This window comes from Cervus canadensis, chromosome 22 (assembly GCF_019320065.1).
Source record: "Cervus canadensis isolate Bull #8, Minnesota chromosome 22, ASM1932006v1, whole genome shotgun sequence".
Taxonomy (NCBI): Eukaryota; Metazoa; Chordata; class Mammalia; order Artiodactyla; family Cervidae; genus Cervus; species Cervus canadensis.
Window position 1 is genome coordinate 8,125,168 of NC_057407.1, and position 21,351 is coordinate 8,146,518.

Consider the following 21,351-nt stretch of genomic DNA (forward strand, 5'->3'; position numbering starts at 1 on the left):
AGTGAACAAGAAGTTTGTTTTTTGAAAACAAGCATCTCAGGCAATTCTGAGGGACTCCCTAGATGTGGGGAATCGCTGGTACAGAGCAGTTTCCCACCTCACTCATTTTACAGATGAGGCAACCAAACCAAATGTGAACCAGGCCTTTCTGCCTTCCTGAAAATTACTGTCCTGGAACATTACCACTACATCTGCTGGGCCCCATACATACCCAGGCCAAGCTGACTTATAGTATTATTCTACTATAAGCAGCAACTACAAAGTATATATCTAAGATGACTTTACCCTTCATTATTTGCCAAACCACCAAAGGAACCAGTGGGCTTCAGAAGTTAAAGGCTTAACCTAGGTTGTAGACATCGGAAAAGTCTACAGCAACAAACTCAAGTCTAAATTAAAGATAGTACACTTGCCATCTACAACAATTTTCTAATTGATGTTCTTTAATCAACTCTGGTTATTTAAGAGAACAGTTTTCTACTTCAACATGGTAAAAATCTGAAATCAGTTTTCAAACATTATACAGTAACCATCCAAGTGGGAAACGTTTTTACACGTGTTACCACAGAGTAGGGGTCTTCAAATACTTCTCAAGAAAGAGAATTCACGTTTCAAATTAAATCTTACATGGAAGCTCAATGCATAAAAACAGTAAAAATAAATTGTCTTAAGTTGCCAGCTTCCTTTACCTTGACAAAAGCTCTTGACGCTCAAAAGTTTAAAAACCATTTTCTTGAAATATACAACATCCCTCACTGGAATGAATTATTATAAATCCAAAAACAAAATTAAGCAAAAACTACTACTTCATTTCATATTCAAAATGATAGCTAAATGTTGAATGTTTTCAATCTCATAATCATTGAATACCTAATTAAATTATACTTACCTCATTTTCTTCTTCTCTATTGTCATCCAGCCAAGAAAGCATGCAAAAGAATAAAAAAGAAATCGTAAATACTTAAAACGGAATGAAATGTAAGTTGTTTTTTTTATTAAAGCTTAGGATACATACAACCTCCAGGTATATTCTATGTGGGCTATCTGTCCCTTCATAGCCTTAGTTACATTTAGCATAGCAAATATTCAATGAAGATAGTGTTATGCACTGTGCTAGGTGATGGAGAGAAAAGGTGATTAAAGTAGAGTTCATCCCTTCAAGAAGTTCTTATGATTTTCTGTAAACATAAAATATAATTGTTATAAAAGTAATTCCAACATAATGGAGCAAATAAATACAAGGATAGTAGTATGCACAAGTGTAACAGCAAAGAGGAAGACAAGCAACTTAGTTTAGTGGAAGGATAGGAATGCAAAGAATTGTTCCTAAAAGATTTTTTTAAAGACATTAATGAAATTGTTAGGCCATAATTAATAGCAGGAATCAGCCACAAATGTTTTTAATAGAACACTTGCTTTGGTAAATAATATAATGTCAAGAGCAAAGAAAAGGAAAGTTTGAAGGAAAGTTGATAGAATAGGGGTAAGAAGTCACAGGTAGTACTGAGTCTCCTGTGCCCTCACTATGAAACATAAAAACATAATGCAAAAACATGCATTTAACTCTCCAGCATGAGATCGTGCTAGAATGCCTTGCTTCTTCTTTGGAAAAGCTACTAAAGAAGAAAAACCAGAGGAATATGCAGCCAATTTTCTGTCAAAAACGTACAGTATGCAGATCTGCAGCTTACTGAAGAACTGGATTTAAAGAATCTTGACTATCTATGTCAACACAAAGACAAATCTCTGTTAGGTCACAGGACACATGTGGGAAAAGATTTAATTAAGAGTTTTTGTCACAGCAAGCTCAAAGAACCAAAGAATGACATGATTATTCAAATTGACCAATCAACCAACTTCTCAGGACACACAGGAAGCTTCCAAAGGGAGGACGTGTATAATGAGAGAGATTGGGCCGTATCAACAAGATTCATAAACATACACAAGCTGGATAGTAAGGGCATCTGTTACACAGGAAATGGCTACAGTTAAAAGGACATAATTGTATTTACTCTGGAAAAAGACAAGTCACAGGACCATAGTGATTTATCTCAAAGTATCAGAAAACTTAGAAGATAAAACAGCATTATTTTTGCACAATTCCAAAAGTTGGACCTGTGACCAACAAAAGTACACAATGACAGATTTTACCTCATTTTAGGTTAGAACATGTTAGCTTTCTTTATTTGAAAAATACATGTACACAGGGAAAAAAAAATTTACAAAAAGATATACAACTAAAATTAGATCTATCTAGTGGCGACTATTGTTACCTTCCAAAAAGTGTGTGCTTATATGGTCACATACATTGCTTTTAAAGGAGAAAAAGACATACACAAATGGAAATTACACCTCTCTACCTTTTCTGGGCTGAAAGCCCTGGATATAATTACACATCAACGTACTTAGATCTAACTTCAATTGTAGTTCTACCAGCCTAACAGATATCTATAGGTCATTGGCATTTTTTCTTTTTTCTGGGAAGTGCTTTTTTCAGCTCCTTTTCCACTGATTACCTACTGAGTTGTTAGTCTTTCTTACTGCTTTATAAAAACAAAACATGAGGTAGCTGCAAGTGGAATGTGCCTCTGTACTGGGTACTTAAGTTTCCTTATCATCAGAAACATTTAAGAAAAATCTGGATAAGGACTTACCTAAGATCAGACACAATTCTTATCCTAGATACAAGGTTACAAAAGTGAGGCCCTAGAAGGTCTCAATCCAGGATTTCAGTTTACTGAATTTCCTGAACCATATATCAGATACAGCATTTTATCTTGATTTTAATAAGTAAAGGCTTTAAAGAGTCACTCCTTCCTAATCTTTAATGCTTTCTTACTAAAACTCAAATATTCCTCAAATACTTAAAGCTGGTGTTTCTCATATCTGAATGATATATGGGCCTCTTTCTATTTTTTTCTTTTCTATTACATGTGAATCTGTATTAATTTTGCATTCAGTGCAGTATTTTTTTGCTTTTCTTTTTTAATTTTTTTTTTTAAACACAGAAAACATTTTATATCGGGGTATACCCAATTAACAACGTGTGGTAGTTTCAGGTGAACAGTGAAGGGACTCAGCCATACACATACACATATCCGTTCTCCCCTAAGACCCCCTCCCATCCAGGCTGGCACATAACACTGTGCAGAGTTCCCTGTGCTATATACATTTAGGGGATGGTATATAAGAAATCCCTATTCCTTTTGAAATCATTCTATAAGCCTGAAATTATTTCAAAAAATTAATTATTTTTCAACATAATAAAATGTGAAAAACTATTAAATATCGTCACAGACTCCTTCGTCCTTTAAGAATTTTTTTTTTTTTAAAGAGACTAATGGACTCTTGGGGATCCTAGAGCCTCAGCTGGAGAAACACTACCTGAAATCTTTCTAAATTCATATTCAGGTAGGCAGTGAACTTGACTCTATAATAAATAGAGTATAAAATTGCAGAGGTAGTATTGTGAAGAGATGAAAACTCAAGAGAAAAGAGAGGAGAACTGGCTGATAACAAAAGGAAGGAAGATAAATGACAAAACGGAAGACTAGTATTTCATAACATTGCTCATAACATCTTAGCCCAGGGGTTGACTTCAAGTAGTACTCTGAGCTCTCCAGAATAAAACTGGTTTGCTATACACATCAAGGTCCAAGTAAGAGCCATGGGAAATACTGGCAAGGAATCCTTCTCAAGTACTAAGTGATTATCTCCAAAATTAGGAAAGAAGCAAAATTTCACAGCGCCAGCCACCCTCCTTCTCCATCATAAACTTTGCAGAATGACAATTACATATATAGCCTTGACTTGCATTTAGTGTGCCTGTTTTCCTCAAAACAGTGTAAATTACAAAGAGACAAAGGTATCAATAACATCTTGTCCTTACTGTATAATCTCCTTGGGTTTACCAGTCCCATTCCTAGCATAAATTCTCATTACTTTTTGAATCAAAGAAATTTCTTAACAATAATATCAGGTTTTAGCTTTCTCATTTTAAGCAATTCTCAAAGGAAAAGAGGTCAAAACCTCAAAACTGACCTGTAGAAAAGACAAGCCATACAAGTCATAAATTATAACATTTGCCATCCTCTCATCCAAGAAATGGAACTCATGAGGACAAGTGAATAAAAACACTGAGGAGAAATATATGTGATTTATGTGGATAAAAAAAAATCCATGAATACCACTGCTTTTTACCAAAGGCCTGGAAACTTGTGGCAAAGTGGTTTGGAATGAATATACTAACCTGAACTAGTGCCAACGGACTCAATAAACATAAGCACTATATCTCATTTGATCTAAACTCCACATCTTCAATTAGCATAGTATCTCAAACAGAGTTTTGACTGCTAAGAGTTTCATGTGCATAGATTAAATGTTATTTTTAAATGTTATTGAAATTACAGCAGGAATATTCTCAAAGTATGGCATCTTTTCAAAGCTATCTCTGGTTATATAAATAAATATAGGTCAAAACATATTTCTCTCTCCCATGTCATATTCATCAATTACTCTTACATCCCCACATAGTTGAAATTTTATTTTAATGTGGAGTGTCTATATAGATAGTAAAGTTATCTTCTTTAAACAAGAAATCACTTTGTAAACACAGGTGATCTCCAGTGTATCACTGAAGAGTTCCTAGTCAGTGAGGAAAGCTAAGAATATCATCCCAAATGTTAACAATAGTATGTATACCTGAAATGTTTCTAAACTGGTCTTCCAAATTAGCCTCTAGCAACACTTGCATGAACTGAATTATGTTCTTCTGTTAAAGTAACCTGTTTTCCAAAAGCCATAATTGGGCAGAATGGGGATCTAATTTGAACATTTTAGGGCTTATTATATACAAATGAGTTTCACTACATTTTTCTCTGTTTTGAGTTAAATCTCTTAAATTACCTGTTTCATCTTCCTCATTAGCAAATTGTGGGAGAAGGTATAACCATTACCAAATAACCTTCAAAAGACATTATGTATAAATGCTGAAATTCATTTTTAGTACTAGCCAATGAATCACAACAGAAAGAGCTGAAGGCTAAGTTCTTGGTAACTGAACCACGTTATGTATACTACTGTCTTACAGCCAATTAGACTGCCAGCACCATTGTAAGTAGCTAACAGAATATTTCCATTTTTCCAGATATTTCATTAAATGCTTTACATACAACTAGCTCATCTGATCCTCAAACCTAAGAAGAGTATACTCCATATTTGCGTTCCCATTTTCACAAATGAAGAAACGTAAGTTATAGCTGGTAACATGGCAGAGCCAAGTGTTCAGGCTGTTTGACTGCAGAGCCTTTGCTCTTTAAGTCAAATATTTATTAGCTATTACACAGAACTGGGAGAAAAACAGTAAAAAGTTTCAGAGAGACATATTTTGATTTAGTGTAATAGTAAATGTATCTGCCTAGCAACAGAAGGGGCTGCATCATGAAATAAAGAATAACAGAAGTGTTCAAACTAGAGTCTTGATCATGTGTCTGTGTTTCAGGGCAATCAAACAGATGGCGACTAATAGCTGTTCTTTATAGGAAAATTCTAGCTAATAAATGCAATAATCATCAATGGCAGCAAAACCTAGCAGATGAAAGGTTGATGAGGAACTTTTGTAATGAATGGATCAAGCCAACTAACTACACTAGAATCTGATGATTAATTTTGACATCACTAAAATTAAAACAACCAGACATGTGCCCTCCCCTACCTGCGACCAACATGATACAATATGTAACTGAAAAACTACTAGCAGGAAGGAGGTGGGGTGAAAGGCCTGATATAACTACCAGTCTTCAAAATATGTAGCAAACATATAAGGAGACTATCACAGACTGAGATTTTAAATCTAAGAATCACATGATTACTTAGATCCTGTTATTTTTTTTAAAAAGTGAGCAGGGACAGTATACTAAATAACATTAAATATTTACTGCCAGTGGCACTAGATATGCCTGGAGAAGGACATGGCAACCCACTTCAGGATTCTTGACTGGAGAATCCCCATGGACAGAGAGGAGCCTGGCAGGCTACAGTCCATGGGGTCACAAAGAGCTAGACATGACTGAAGCAACTTAGAATGTATGCACGCACTAGATATGACCATGATATTGTGGTTATTTTTAAAGACTCTCTTACTTCTGTAAGTATGAAATGATAGAATACCCGGGGTGCTTTAAAATATTCCAGTAACAACAGAAGAGTAGGAGACAGATGAAACCAGAATGGCAAAACATTAATAACTGCTGAAGCTTGATGAGTACATTGGGCAGAGCAAAGAGTATTCATTATACCATTCTCTCTTGTATGAACGTCTGAAGTTTTCCATAATAAAAAATGCTTAATGTTTAATTGCAATACGAAAGAGGATAACCAATCTCCAAACAAGCAAACAAGAAACCATGTGTGCACATGTAGCAAGCAAAGTGCTGGCAAAAGATATGTATTCCTATTACCATCCAATCACCCACCTACCCACAATCAGGGCCTGTTCACCTGGCTGTGGCTGAGCATTAAACCCTTGACCCAAGCAAATCACCAGGATTTACCCATCTGGTTTAGAATTTATTCCTATGGTTGTAAGATTTAACTCCCCAATAATAAAACAAAATAAAATCATAAACATGTAACCATAGCAAACATTATGTATGATGGAAATATTTTCTATACATTAACTTTTGCCAAATAACATCAATACACAGTTCTACTTCAGAGTCATTTTATTTTAAAATAGTTTAGGTGAAAAACTTGAAAAAAAAAAAAAGACCAGCAACAATGAATATAAAACGATTTTGTGTTTGGGAAGGAGAATACTAATATTCTGAATATTTGAACCTATTTTCCACCCATTTGCCAATCTCTTTGGATAAGGCATCACAGTGCTAAATTTTCACTTCCTGTGAAAATTATCTTTTGAGTTCTCAAAGCAAATCTATTAATAAAAACAGTATTCTGTAAGTCATTTTGCAAATGAGAAATTTGAGTGCAATTTCCACTACCAGATACCAAATTCCAGATATATACTATAATAATGCATAATACCTTCTATACCACGTGTTTCTAGTTTTAATTTGTATCTCAAAAGTCAAGTTACACTAAATTACAATTTTGAAAATGTAGTTGGTCCACAGCCCTCATCAACTCCCAAAATATTCTCATCACAGAGGGGTGGGGAGTGCCATCAACAGCTTATTGTACGAGGTTAAAACTCACGCTCTATAACAAAGGAATACTTCAAACTGACAAGGGAGATGCCCACCTCACAGAGAAACAGCAAAGAGTAAAATAAAATGATCGAAGGACTATGACTTGGAATTAACAACAGTAACTAATACCATATCCAGAAGTGCGACTAGGCAATTGGGTTTTCATGTCTACCATCAACACCTATGAGAACACTGAAAAATCAAGGCTGACACTGTGTAAACACTGTAACTAGTACAGTGTAATGAAAAAAGTAGTATATGACTCAGCCAAAGTTTTCTTTTCTAGGGCCTTTCCTTCAGAAGGCATGCTCTAATCCCCTTTCTCCCCTTTATGTGTTTCCAAAACACCTGACGGAGAGGCAAAACAGAGTAACCAGTTCAGATGCTCAGTCGTGTCCAACTCTTTGCGACCCCAAGGATTGCAGCACGCCACGCTTCCCTGTCCATCACCAACTTCGGGAGCTTACTCAAACTCATGTCCATTGAGTTGGTGATGCCATCCAACCATCTCAACCTCTGTCATCCCCTTCTCCTCCAGCCTTCAATCTTTCCCAGCATCAGAGTCTTTTCAAGTGATCAGTTCTTCGAATCAGGGGGCCAAAGTACTTGAGTTTCAGCTTCAGCATCAGTCCTTCCAATGAATATTCAGGACTAGTTTCCTTTAGGATTGACTGGTTTGATATTCTTGCAGACCAAGGGACTCTCAAAAGTCAGTTAAGTCAGTTAAAAGTCAGAAAAGTCAGTTAAAAGTCAGAAAAGTCAGTTAAACTGGATTTGAAAACCAACTCCAATACTTTTTAATCTACAACACTAAGAACTGAAATAGTAGTACTGTAATTACTTCAAAGACAATGAAAGGAGAACATCTATTTACCATAAAACTCTTCACACAGAAAATATTTGCAAACAACGCAACTGACAAGGGGCTAATACTCAAAATATACAAACAACTCGATTAAAAAAAAAGCCAATCAAAATATGGTCAGAAGATCTTAAAATAGACATTTTCCCCAAAAAAGACACGTTGATGCCTGACAGGTACATGAGAAGATGCTCAACATGGCTAATCACTAGAGAAAAGCAAATCAAAACTACAACTGCCACCTCACACTGGTCAGAATGGCCATCATTAAGAAGTCTACACACAACAAATGCTGGAGAGGGTGTGGAGAAAAGGGAGTCCTCCTAACTGCTGGTGGGAACAGAAACTGGTGCCACCACTATGGCAAACAATACAGAGGTTCCTCAAAAAGCTAAAAACAGAGTTGCCATGGATCCAGCAACCCCACTCCTGGGCACGTATCCAGACAAAACTGCAACTCAAAAAGATACAGGCACACCTATATTCATAGAAACACTATTCCCAGTAGCCAAGACATAGAAATAAGTTAAATCTTCACCGACAGAGGAATGGATAAAGAGGCTGTAGTGTGTGTGTATTTATACACACACACTATATATATATATATATATATATACACACATACACACACACATATATAAAATGAACTACTGCTGCTGCTAAGTCGCTTCAGTTGTGTCTGACTCTGTGCGACCAATAGATGGCAAATGAACTACTACTCAGCCATAAAAGAAGAAATAATGCCATTTGTAACAAAATGGATGGCCCTAAAGTTATCATACTAAGTGAAATACGTTCTAAGACAAAGCACAATTCACTGTCCTACCTAAGGCAGCAGTCATAATCTCAGACCACCACCACCAGATCTCTGGGTTTCATTAGTCTTCACCAAGATGAACAGAAGCCTAAAAAGTGTCTTGAGCACCAATCACTTTCATAAGCTCAACTCATACAGCTCAATTCCCTGACCCCCCTCTCCTAATTCTAATAGTTATTTAAGACAGTTTTACCATCAATGTTAGCATGATTATAATTTTCCTCATTCATTCTATGAGGAAAATAGGATAAAGAGAGTTATGAACAATCAGGTCAACTCAAACATTAACTAAGCACATATGACTATGTTCCCGGATGCTACTTACTGGGATTCCTCCATTTAAAAGAATAAGTCTCTAAAACATACTTATCATGGTCCTTGGATTTTCTAGAACTAGGACTACAAAGGGCTTCCCTGGTGGCTCAGACATTAATGAATCCGCCTGCAGTGCGGGAGACCTGGGTTCAATCCCTGGGTTGGGAAGATCCCCTGGAGGAGGGCATGGAAACCCAGTCCAGCATTCTTGCCTGGAGAATCCCCATGGAGAGAGGAGCCTGGCGGGCTGCAGTCCAGACACAACTGAGCGACCCAGCACAGGACTGCCAAGTCCCCGAGGCCCTCACAGCAGAGCCCACCGCCTAAACCACGCAACGGGCAGGTACGCGCTGCAACGGGCTCCAATGGAAGGCCAGCCTTTCCGGATGGTGTCAGGAACCACCCGAAGTACCTTAAAAGTCAGAGAATTATAAAAAATACACATGCATACAAATATGTCTTTTAAAATATTCGTATGAAAAATTAGTAATAAAAATACTTAATAGCTACATGTCACAAAAGCACAACACTAACAAACTGAGCAGCTAGCATGTGCATATCTGAAAAAAATTTCCTATCATAGACTCCAACTTCTGCTCCAATTTCATAACCTCTGACATTATCATTATCCTCTCCAATAATAAAGAAAAGTAGCCAAAGAAAGATGAGCTCCAAATATTTTTTGGTAGACTGTCTCTCTGTAACACACAACAGTATTCTATAATTGGGGAAATACTGGTTTTATATTTAACTATCACTGTTTCAATTTGTTACTATTTAGTTATTAACCTTAATTCTTTATACAAATTGCTGTTAATCTGTCAAGAAGACTATATACTGTATTGTTCATAATTTAGACAACTGGCTTCCTAAATAATTATATTCTCATATTTATTTTTTAATGGATACAGTAAACTTGAGCGAAAATAAGATACCTATTATGGTGACCCTGAGGAAAACCTCAGGAGTCCATTTTAACCTATTTCTAACAAAGTGTTTTACTGTACCTCAAAACTCATCTGTTTTCTACAGATAATCTAAAATTTTTAGCACAGAAGTAGTACCACAAAAAGTGTAGCTTATGTTTTAGAATTGATATAGATACTAGAATTGAGGAATTAATTGAAGAAATATACATTTAACCAGGCAATTTTAGAAAGTCTGTTATGTTCAGCATCAGAAAAATGGACTTCGCAAGAAAGGGTTTTTGCATTCATCTATATAACTTACGAAAAACGTTAGCCCTACCTTACAGTCATACAAAAATTCATAAAAATTTTAAACATGACATCTTCTGCCTACTAATGTAGAGCATATGTAATTAACAATTAATCACCAAGAAGCGAAATACCACACAAAAGACTCAAAACACAAGTTAGTCCATGAGTCTCCAAAGAGGTAATCATGAAGCAAATAGTGGTGATTACTGTACAGCCCTCCCCAAAGACAGTCTAACTGCATTTGGCAGGAAGTGGGCAGCAGGAAGAACTACAATCAGAAACCACCACTTGCTCCAGGTTCTTACACACCCACAGCAGTGCTCCCAGTAAGCAGACCTGGTAGAAGCCTGACAGCAGGATCAAATCCCTGTCACTACCCACACCATCCTAAGGATATTTTCATTAGTGAGATGTTATCATGGGACAGAAAAGGCATTCTAAAATAAAAACACCTTAAGAACCTTAGACAAACTCTAAACCTCCATCTAAATGACCAAAGTATTTGCTCAGATGGAAAAGACACTGAAATAATCATTAAGCTTAATTAAAAAAAAAACAAAAACAAAAAACCTACCAAAGAGTTATACATGAAATTTCAAAGCTGAGGGACTCAAATACAACACCCGATTAGCGTACAATAACCAAAAATTACACAAAATAATTGTCTCTCATTTGAATTCATGAAAGTACACTTTCATGAATATAAATCCCATTATGAAAAAAAATAAACCTATTGAATCTTCAGTTGACTAGGTTGTTGGCAAGCTTCAAATTAACCATTTTCAAGAGACTGCTCTTAAATACCTTGAGTTGAGAAAACCAACTAATCAAAGTAGGGCAGGAATAAAAGCTATTTTAATCCATCAACACCAGACAAGACAAACAGAAATAAATATGGACAATAAAATAGAATTTTAAAAAAGAAAAGGAAAGAGAGAAGTGTAGGAATCAAACTCTAAACAGAATCACGAAAACACAATCATAAATTACCAGATAAACTTACCCTGTGGGAAAACATTTGGAAGGAGACACTTTCCAGCAGCTCATGTCCTAAGGCTTTTAAACTACTTAACATGATATAAAATAAAGTAACTTAATATGGTACATTCACAATATAGAGTATTCCCTATTGAAGAAATAAGCACATCTTACACACAAATGCAAGCAGGCAGATGATGCAGTATGTATAGTAGACAAAAAGATCTGGAAAGGTATACACTGAACTGTGAGTAGTGGTTACCTCTAGGATGAGCTGGATTTGAAGAGATGGAGCCAAGAAGAGATGCTAAAGGTAGATTTTTACTTTTTCCTCTGTTAAGTACATTAAGTATATTGCCCTTCTGCAATAAGCATTTATTGTTCTAGTAATTAAGAAAGAAACCATTTCTGGACTTTCCTGGTGGTCCAGTGGTTAAGACCCTGATGCTAGGGGAACTAAGATCCTGCCCGCATGCCTCCAGGCGCAGCCTAAATAAATAAATAAAAAGAAAAAATGAAAACATTTCAAACCAATACCAGACATTGTTACTGTTTTCAAGATATTTATGTTTAGTATAAAGAGGTAATAGCAGTAAAGTACCTTGAATTTAAAGCCCTATCTTCAGAGATTTTTAAAAAATGACAATTAAATGCAGTATGTAACCCCAGGCCGAAAAAAGAGGACACTATTGAAGTTACTGGCACACTTTAAATATGAACTATATATCAAGTGTATTATTATAAATGTTAAATTGCCTGAATTTGATCACTGCATGTTGGTTATATCTAAGAGCATTCTTGTTCTCAGGTTATACTAAGAACTAGGTAGGGGTAAAGGGTCATGATGCCCTCACCTTACTCTCAAATGGTTTAACCCAAAATAAACAAACACAGGGTTTGACAGAAAACAACAAAATTCTGTAAAGCAACTACCCTTCAATCAAAAATAGATTAAAAACAAATAAACACAGGTATATACATTTTTATAAAGAAAGATAAAGCAAATGTGGCAAAATTTCAACAACTGGTCAATCCAGATGAAAATATGGGAGTTCACTATGCTAGTCTTAAAACTTCCGAAAGTTCGAATTTTTTTCCCCCCCAAATAAAAGATTCTTTCTCCCTAGAGAGCAGATCTCTCTTAGAAAGGGAAAGAAAGAATTCTAAGCCTGAATTTCAGTGACTATAGGTGTAAATGTTTCAGTTTCTAATATGAATCATCTCTCAGGGGCTTACAATAGCCCTCAGTACACACATTACAAAATAAGATACTCTACAGTATCTCACAAGAATTAACAAATTATGAAGCAGGTCAACTTTTTATTCTAGCATATGACTATTCTCGCTTCTCTGCAGAAACTGACAATGCTCACAGAACAACACTAAACATCTCTAAGGGTTAAGAAAAATTATTATCATATCTGTTAAAGAGTAAATCACAATGCATTACAATTTAAAGGGGAATTTGTTCTTCAGTCGCTAAGTCATGTCCAACTCTTTCTGACTGACTGCAGCACACCAGGCTTCCCTGTCCTTCACCATCTCCCAGAGTTTGCTCAAACTCATGTCCACTGTATCAGTGATGCTATCTAACCATCTCATCCTCTGCCACCCTCTTATCCTCTTGCCTGCAATCTTTCCCAGCATCAGGGTCTTCTCCAATGAGTCGGCTCTTATAGATTAAATCAATTAGTCACTACAGTGAAAGGTGGCAGAAAAGATTTGAAACACCAAAGTTCCACTAAAACTAGAAAGGGAAAAAAAAAAAAAACTAGAAAGGGTCAATTGATAGGTATGTCTTGACAGTTTGAACATTTCTTAGGGAAACACAGTAACTGCTCAACAACAGTTACTCGATACCCTTTTAGAGACATAATCTGTCAGTAGGAAGACTCGTTGGCTGGAAATCTAGATGAAGCAAGAGCAAAAAGAGGGACATGAAATCTGGAGAGATATACTCTATTCTGAGCTTCCCAGGTGGCTCAGTGGTAAAGAATCTGTATGCCAGTGCAGGAACCATGGGTTTGATCCCTAGGTTTGGAAGATCCCCTGTAGTAGGAAATGGCAACCCACTCCAGTATTCTTGCCTGAATAATTCCATGGACAGTCCATAGGGTTGCAAAGAGTCAGACACGACTGAGCACACACACACACACTCTATCCTAAGCAAAAGAATAGTTCCATCAGGCTTACTGTGATCACAAGGAAACCCTTCGAGTAGCAGTTTGGCCTCCCGTGTACCTCAGTAGCCCAAAGACTATACCTTGGCCTGAAGAACATACCTCAATCACTATAAAACTATTTTTCTCTTTTAAAATAACAAAAACTGAATTATGGACTGGCTGCAAAGCTCCTAAAGGTCCAGACTCTATGTGGATTCTTTCAGTTGGCTTCCTATGGCATCTCTAACCCCACCGTAACTTAGGTGAATTATGAGAATGTTGTAAGAACATGACTAACCCCACTGCTTTATATTTAATTTGAACATGCTAAAGTATTTTTGCCAGCGAATAAACTTTATTTTTGCCAAATTCACCATGCTTTTCATATCACAGTGCCTTATAAAGTACTGTTCTTTCTAGCTGCATCTTTTTAGCCAATACTAATAAAAGTTTAAAGCAATCATGCTCCAATTAAAAATAAGCAAAGTTTTCAAAAAAACTTAACACTGTCCTATTTCCTAAATCCTCGTAAAACCCTCTGCAGAAAATACTGTTATGATTCTTACTTTACCTACAAGGACACCAAGGCATTACAAAATTTGCCCGGGTTCACACAGCTATTAAGTAAAAGAGGTGAGATTCTAAACCAGGAGCTAGGATAGAGTCCAATGGTTTAACATGTTTTGTGCCTTGGACCATTCTGGAGTCAGGTGAAAGCCTGCAAATTCCTTTTCAGCTTAGTATTTTTAAATATATGAAATAAACAAAGGAGACCAATTACCTTTGGGACAAAAACCCCAAATGTATGATACAGTAGTATATATGCTTCTCAACAATCTAGTGGTGGATCTCCAATCTACTGAAATTTCTATGTAATGATGAACACAGATAATGAGGTATCTACAATAATTAAAATATATAAAATCTGTGATTTGTACTAGCAGTAAAATCACAGGTACTGTATTACAGGCTAATCATGAGTTAATACTACTATAGTTTTCTGTTTACATTAGTAATTAAAAGAAATGCTAACTTCTAGTTAAGAGGTTAGTGAGGACGTAATTTTCCCCTAAGTTTATGGATGCCATCCATATTAACACTGCCCTCTGTATCAATCCTCTTAGCATTGCAGTTAAGAAAAAGAAATTCAAGAAGGCAAAGTAGTTGTCTGAGGAGGTTTTACAAATAGCTGAGGAAAGAAGAGAAGCAAAAAGCAAAGGGGAAAGGGAAAGATATATCCAACTGAATGCAGAGTTGCAGAGAATAGCAAGAAGAGAAAAAAAGACCTTCTTCAATGAACAACGCAAAGACATAAAGGAAAACAACAGAATGGGAAAGACTAGAGATCAAGAAAATTTGGAGATGTCAAGTGAACATTTCATGCAAGAATGGGCATGATAAAGGACATAAATGGTAGGGACCTAACAAACGCAGAAGAGAGTAAGAAGAGGCGGCAAAAATACACAGAAGAACTATACAAAAAAGGTCTTAATGACTAGGATAACCATGATGCTGTGGTCACTCAACTAGGGCCAGACATCCTGGAGTGTGAAGTCAAGAGGGCCTTAAGAATTATTACTACAAAGACAGTGGAGGTAATGGAATTCCAGCTGAGCTAATGTAAAAATCCTAAAAGATGATGCAGTTAAAGTGCTGCACTCTATATGTCAGCAAATTTCGAAAACTCAGCAGTGGCCACAGAATTGGAAGAGGTCAGTTTTTATTCCAATCCCAAAGAAGGGCGGTGCCAAAAAATGTTCAACTACCAGACAATTATGCTCATTTCACATGCTAGTAAGGTAATGCTCAAAATCCTTCAGGCTAAGCTACAGCAATATGTGAACCAAGAACTCCCAGATGTACAAGCTGGGTTCAGAAAAGAAAAAGGAACCAGAGAACAAACTGCCAACATTTGCTGGATCATAGAGAAAGCAAGGGAATTCCAGAAAAACATCTGCTTCATTGACTACACTAAAGTTTTTGACTGCGTGGATCACAACAAACTATGGAAAATTCTTAAAGAGACAGGAATACCAGACCATCTTATCTGCATCTTGAGAAACCCGTATGCAGGTCAAGAAGCAACAATTAGAACCGGACATGGAACAGCAGACTGATTCAAAATTAGGAAAGGAGTACATCAAGTCTGTACATTGTCACCCGGCTTGTTTAACTTATATGCAGAGTACATCATGCGAAATGCCAGGGTGGATGAACCACAAACTGGAATCAAGATTGCAGTTTTGGAGAAATATCAACAATCTCAGATATGCAGATGATACCACTTTAATTGCAAAAAGTGAAGAGGAACTAAAAAGCCTCTTGTTGAGGGTGAAAGAGGAGACTGAAAAAGCTGGCTTGAAACTCAACATCCAAAAAACTAAGATCATGGCATCCAGTCCTATCACTTCATGGCAGATAGAAGGGGAAAAAGTAGAAGCAGTGACAGATTTTCTTGGGCTCCAAAACGTATAGTTAAAGCTATGGTTTTTCCAGTATTCATATAGATGTGAGAGTTGGACCATAAAAAAGGCTGAGCGCTGAAGAATTGATGCTTTAAAATTGTGGCGCTGGAGAAGACTCTTCAGAGTCCCTAGGACTGCAAGATCAAACCAGTCAATCTGAAATGAAATCAACCCTGAATATTCATTGGGAAGACTGATGCTGAAGCTCCAATACTATGGCCACCTGATGCGAACAGCCAACTCACTGGAATAAACCCTGATACTGGGAAAACCAAAGGCAAAAGCAAAGAGTGCAGCAGAGGATGAGATGGTTAGATCATCACAGACTCAATGGACATGAAATGCAGCAAATTCCAGGAGACTGTGAAAGGACAGGGAAGGCTGGCGCGCTGCAGTCCATGCCATTGCAAACAATCAGACACAACTTAGCAACTGAACAACAACAACAATAATCTTGTGTCCTTCTCTCTCTCCACACTGGATCCCTTGGTGCTCTCATCCAGTCTTGTGGCTTTGAATACTACCTAAGTGGCCGACTACAAAGTTTATCTCTAGTCCAGACCTTTCTCCTAAATTCCAGACTTGAATGTCAATTCAACCAGGATATCTAAAAGGCATCTCAAACTTACCACTTCTAAAACTGAACCCATCTATTCCCCAAACGTGCTCTTCTCACAGTCACCCCTATTCTGGTTGATGGCAACCCTATCTTTCTCACTGCTCAGACCAAAACTCTTGGAATCATCCTTGATTCCTCTCTCACATGCCACATCTGCTCTATCAACAATTCACATTGGGATGATCTTCAAAACATATCCAGAATTCAACCATTTTTCACTATCTCCTGTTACCTTGATAGAAGTCATGAGCATCTCTCTCCTCAATTTCCAGCTTCCTTATATGTATCTCCCTGCTTCTACTGTTTGTTCCTCTCTGCCAACTTTAGAGATCATTCGGAAGCTGAAAGCAGACCGTGTCACTCCTTGGTTGAAAACTCCAGGCAAAATACTTATAAACACTCTACAAAGCCCTGTGAAATCTGTACCCCACCCTAACATAATGTATTAATACTATTACCTTTTTGTTCATTCCATTCTAGCCATACTGAGCAGAACTCTCTAGGTCTGTCTCAGTGCCTTGGAACAAACTATTGCCTCTACTTGGAAGCTTTCTCCCCAGATAGTAACAGGGCTAGCTTCCTCCCTCTTTAGTCTGCCTAAACATCACTCTCAAGAAGGTTCACCCAATGCACCTCATTTTACATTTCAACATCTACCCCAGAAATTCTGTCCCCCTTATTGTGCTCCATTTTCCAAAGTAATAACCTTTTAACATTCTATATTATGTATTATTACCCCTCACTAGGAAGGGTGCTAACACAAGCAAAATTGTTTTGTACATTGCTCACCCCAGCATGCCTATGTTTGGCACAAAGTAAATATGCATACAATCAAAGGACAGCAATCTCTGTAAAGGAGTTGCCTGTGTCTCTCATTAGAAGAACTCCTTGAAGACTACAACTGGATTTAATTTGCAGTGTCCTCAACACCTGGCCCTAACGCCCTCAACACCAGACACCTAACGCACAGATACTCAGGTGATTATAGTCACTTTCACCTGAAACATAATCCTAGATACTTGAGGAAAAGCTAGGTCTTACAGCTGTGTCTGATTAAATAGTTGGTAGGAGACAAACACAGAACATCAGGTTCCAACTGTTACTTCAATCAAACTGAATTTAAGTTTCATGATTCATTTCTTCATGTGTCTCGGAAATATTTCAAACTATCTACAGTCTGAAAAGGGCACTTGGTCATTCCTCCCCGCCCAGTCATGGCACCACCTCTCTGGCCCACCTAATCTTTTCATGCTTAACATCCTACCTCTTCAGCGTTCCTTGATGACCCCAGCTAGAAGCACTTACATGTGTCACACTCTGTGTCAAGTGCTTTTCATATATTATTCTCATTTGATTCTCCCAAAAGTCCTATGAGGTTGCTTCCATTACAACACCTATTTCAAAGATAAGAAAAACTCAAACTTAGAGAGATGAAGTCACTTGTTCAAGGTTCAACGAATGTTCAAACCCAGGTATGCCTGGCTCTGAAATCCAAGTTCTTTAACCACGATACCGCTTTTCGGTCTCTGGGGTCACACAACCTAACTAGCTTATACAAACTACTTCATAGGATTTGTTGTCACTTGTTGTTGTTCAGTTGTTTCTTGCATCTGTTAAAGCAGGTGATATCATTCAGGATGCTTCCTACCAAGACCCCTCCCAGTTCTTACAGTATTACAAAATAAAACATTTTATAATTCTCTACATACTCCTTGTAGGTTAATACACATACACACACATATATTTTAGCATTTAGTCACTAGGGAAATTAGAAATCTCCACTGTTAGGAAGCAGGACAGATAGAAAAGCAATAAAAATAAAAAAACTCCAAGACCTTATATAAAAAAATATAACATTCCTGATTCCTCCCCACATGCATGTCCATCAAAGATGCACTTGAGTCCATTATTCCATACAATATGAAAAGCTGTATTTTCCTTCAAGAAGTTTAAGAATATGATCCTTAAGGCTTCTGTACTTCACCAAACAACCTGGTAAAAGGAACTGAAAAGCAAGCACTCAAGACCATTCAGGAGCTAGCATGTTATTTTGGACCGGACAAGTGCTCAATGAGCAGTTACTGGATCATGATACAGAATTTTCCTTTTTGTGAGGTCTTCCAAGTCTCAAACCAAGAGCCTGTAAAGAGTCATAGCAGAACTAAGCTGAAATGTGTCAAAAGAGCAAATATCTTGGAATCATCCTGGTCATAAAAGTGAATTTCATTTGATATCTCTATCAACTGTTTAGGTTTGAAATATGCCATACATTCGTAGGTCTAGACTTGAGCCAACACCAGCAAATGCAGTTTAAGGATAACTTTTCAAAACAATAGTCTTGGGAGGACGCAGGGAAAGAAGTGAATCCAGGCTCTGGAGTGGAAGCTCTCTTAAGAAACCAGATACAGTAGCTGATACGGCCCTCAACAGCAAGGTAAAAATGTCCCAGGCTTAAAATACACTATTGGTTTCTAGATATTTCGGTTTTCAAGACCACTGTCTTGTTTAGAGAATCCTCCAGCGATTCTTGCTTCTTAACAAAGTCTTCACAAGGAGTAGAAAGTCATCTATTCACGGCAAGAGGTTGCTGTTACCGAGGAAGTTGAGTGTCCGAAAGTGTGCAAATTTCATAATCTGGTAGAGAATGTATACCCCTCCGGAGGCTTTCATTTTCGGGCGGAAAAACAACCCGGTGTCACCTCCACATTGGGGCCACTCAAACCTCGCCACCATTACAAAACCGAAGTGCCAAAGGTGCAGAATGTGAAGCCGGAAGCACTACCAGGCCAGGATCAAGTTCCAGGAGAAGAGGGGGGAAGAAAAAAAAAATCAAAACCAAGAGTGCAGCGCGGGCCCCTCGGCCGCCCTGGGCCGAACGACGCACGTAGGCCCTTCCGGTCAGAGCCGCCGTCGCCGGGAGGCCGGGCGACGGGCCGGGCTTCCACCCGAGCCCGGGGATTCGCGGCCTAGTCTTGCCGGTGCCGCCTTGCCGAGTCTGACACCGGCTGCTCCTCCGACTCGGTCCCTTTCGTAGGCAGCGCTGACCAAGTGGGCCACGAGGATCCGGAGGAGACCGCCGATCCTCGGGCGGGCCGGATCGGTACAGACGCGGCGGCGGCGGCGCCGCCGCCCCTCCCCCACCGGCCCGGCCCAACCGCCGCGGCGACGCGAGCAGCGGCGCCAACGCCGGGCCCAACCACCGGCCCGCGGCGGCCCGGACAAGGGGCCCGTGGCGGCGGCGCGGGCCCGCTCTGGACGCCGCCCGCGCGAGTTCACCGCGGGCCCGTTACTCCCCGCGCCATCCGCCAGGACGCGCCGCCCTCAGCTCGGGCTGAGACGGCCGAGGGCAGCGGGAGGCCGCGGAGCTGATACTTACTCAGGGGTCGGGTGCTCGGGGTCGTAGAAATCCCCCATCTTTGGAGGCGGCTGCGGCGGCAGCTGCTGCTTCATAGGGAGCCGCTGGAGACCGCGACACGAGCCCCCTCCCCGCGGCAGGGGCGACGCGAGGGAGGGGAGGGGAGGAGGCCGCTGGTCCGACCGCGGCGGCGGCGGCGGCAGGGGCGGCCCGCGTCGCTGGCCCGCTCGCTCCCTCCCTCCGGCGCCCGCCCGCCGCTCTCTCCCCTACACACTCACACGGGGAGCGACGCTTACCCCGCCCGCCCCTTAGCTGCACAGGCCCGGCCCCTTAAAGAGACACGCGCCCGCCGCGCCTCCGCCGCCAGTCGGCGAGCAGGCAGCTGCCGGTACTCCTCTGAGAGGAGCGGCGCCGGGGGGCAGCGGTGCGAAACCCGCCGACCCGGCCCGACTTCGCCTGCGACTTCCCGGAACGGTAAGCCCCAGGCCCTAGCGCTGTTGGCCCAGCTCGGGGCCGAAAGCTGCTGCGCCGCGACCCCTCCCTCAGGCTCGCTCAGGCGGCTGGGGCGCTGAGGTGTGACACGGCACGCCTCAGGGTTGTTTGCGGGCGAAAAGCCCGAACCCGCCCTGACACTACGAGCCTTCCTGCCCCGCCGCCCTCGAAGACCTGCCCTCCCGGAGCGCCGGAGTCCTCAGCGGCGCCGAGGGCCCCTCCCCTGGGCTTGCGGGCTCTGAGGTAAGGCGGGCGCCTCTTCTCCCTAGCCTCTCGCCCCTCTCTCCTTTATTCCTCTTCGCTTTCTCTCCCTCTCGCCTCTTCATCTCGTCCCGTCGGCAAGCACGGAAGTAGAGCTAGGCCGGGGATTCGCGCTAAAGCCGAGCTCTGGGGACGCCTCTTCCTCCTTCCCGCCCCCGCCGAGTCGGCTGGGCCCAGTCCGCCCACCGCCCCGCTGCGTCCGACCATCTCCACCCGCCACCCCAACATCTGGGAGCGGTGGCTCCCGTGTTCTGCGTGGTTCTCAAGGCCTTGGAGGAAATGTCCTTTAAGAAAAGGTTATGAATCGCTTTCCTACCCAAATGACGTAGTAAGATTAAGTAGGATAACTTGAAAGGCCTGTGGGTTTTATTTTTGGAAGGATAAAGAGCGCATAAAGCCATTAGCTAAAGGCTAAGGGGGTGGGGAGGGTTTCATAAGATCAGATTTTTTTGTAGTTTGATTTTTCCCACTGTAATTTTGAATCGGATTTTACTAGCAAGCATCTGGTTGGAGGTATGTGTTATGGACTGAATGTGTCCTCCATCCCCTAAATTTATATGTGAAATTCTATCCCCCAAGATAATGGTATTAGATGGT

At 39.9% G+C, this 21,351-nt stretch overlaps 1 protein-coding gene and 1 long non-coding RNA gene across 20 annotated transcripts in view; one reads left to right on the forward strand and one right to left on the reverse strand.

Moving 5' to 3' along the window:
- SETD2 (SET domain containing 2, histone lysine methyltransferase) overlaps positions 1–20,369 on the reverse strand; it is a 75,696-nt gene extending 55,327 nt beyond the window's left edge. Inside the window, exons 1-2 of one of the 3 annotated variants that reach the window (XM_043442994.1) lie at positions 20,023–20,369; positions 890–905 (exon numbers count right to left, since the gene is read on the reverse strand). In XM_043442994.1, coding sequence (XP_043298929.1) covers positions 890–905; positions 20,023–20,096 — 90 coding nt within the window. In that variant the 5' untranslated portion in view covers positions 20,097–20,369. Of the gene's footprint in view, positions 1–889; positions 933–20,022 lie in introns of all 3 variants that reach the window. The other 2 variants (XM_043442993.1, XM_043442992.1) reach the window with 2 other exon arrangements.
- LOC122424807 overlaps positions 20,349–21,351 on the forward strand; it is a 58,538-nt gene continuing 57,535 nt past the window's right edge. For 11 of the 17 annotated variants that reach the window (XR_006264552.1, XR_006264555.1, XR_006264556.1 and 8 more), the window contains exon 1: positions 20,361–20,736. This is a non-coding gene — a long non-coding RNA (uncharacterized LOC122424807). Of the gene's footprint in view, positions 20,737–21,351 lie in introns of all 17 variants that reach the window. The other 6 variants (XR_006264543.1, XR_006264542.1, XR_006264558.1 and 3 more) reach the window with 5 other exon arrangements.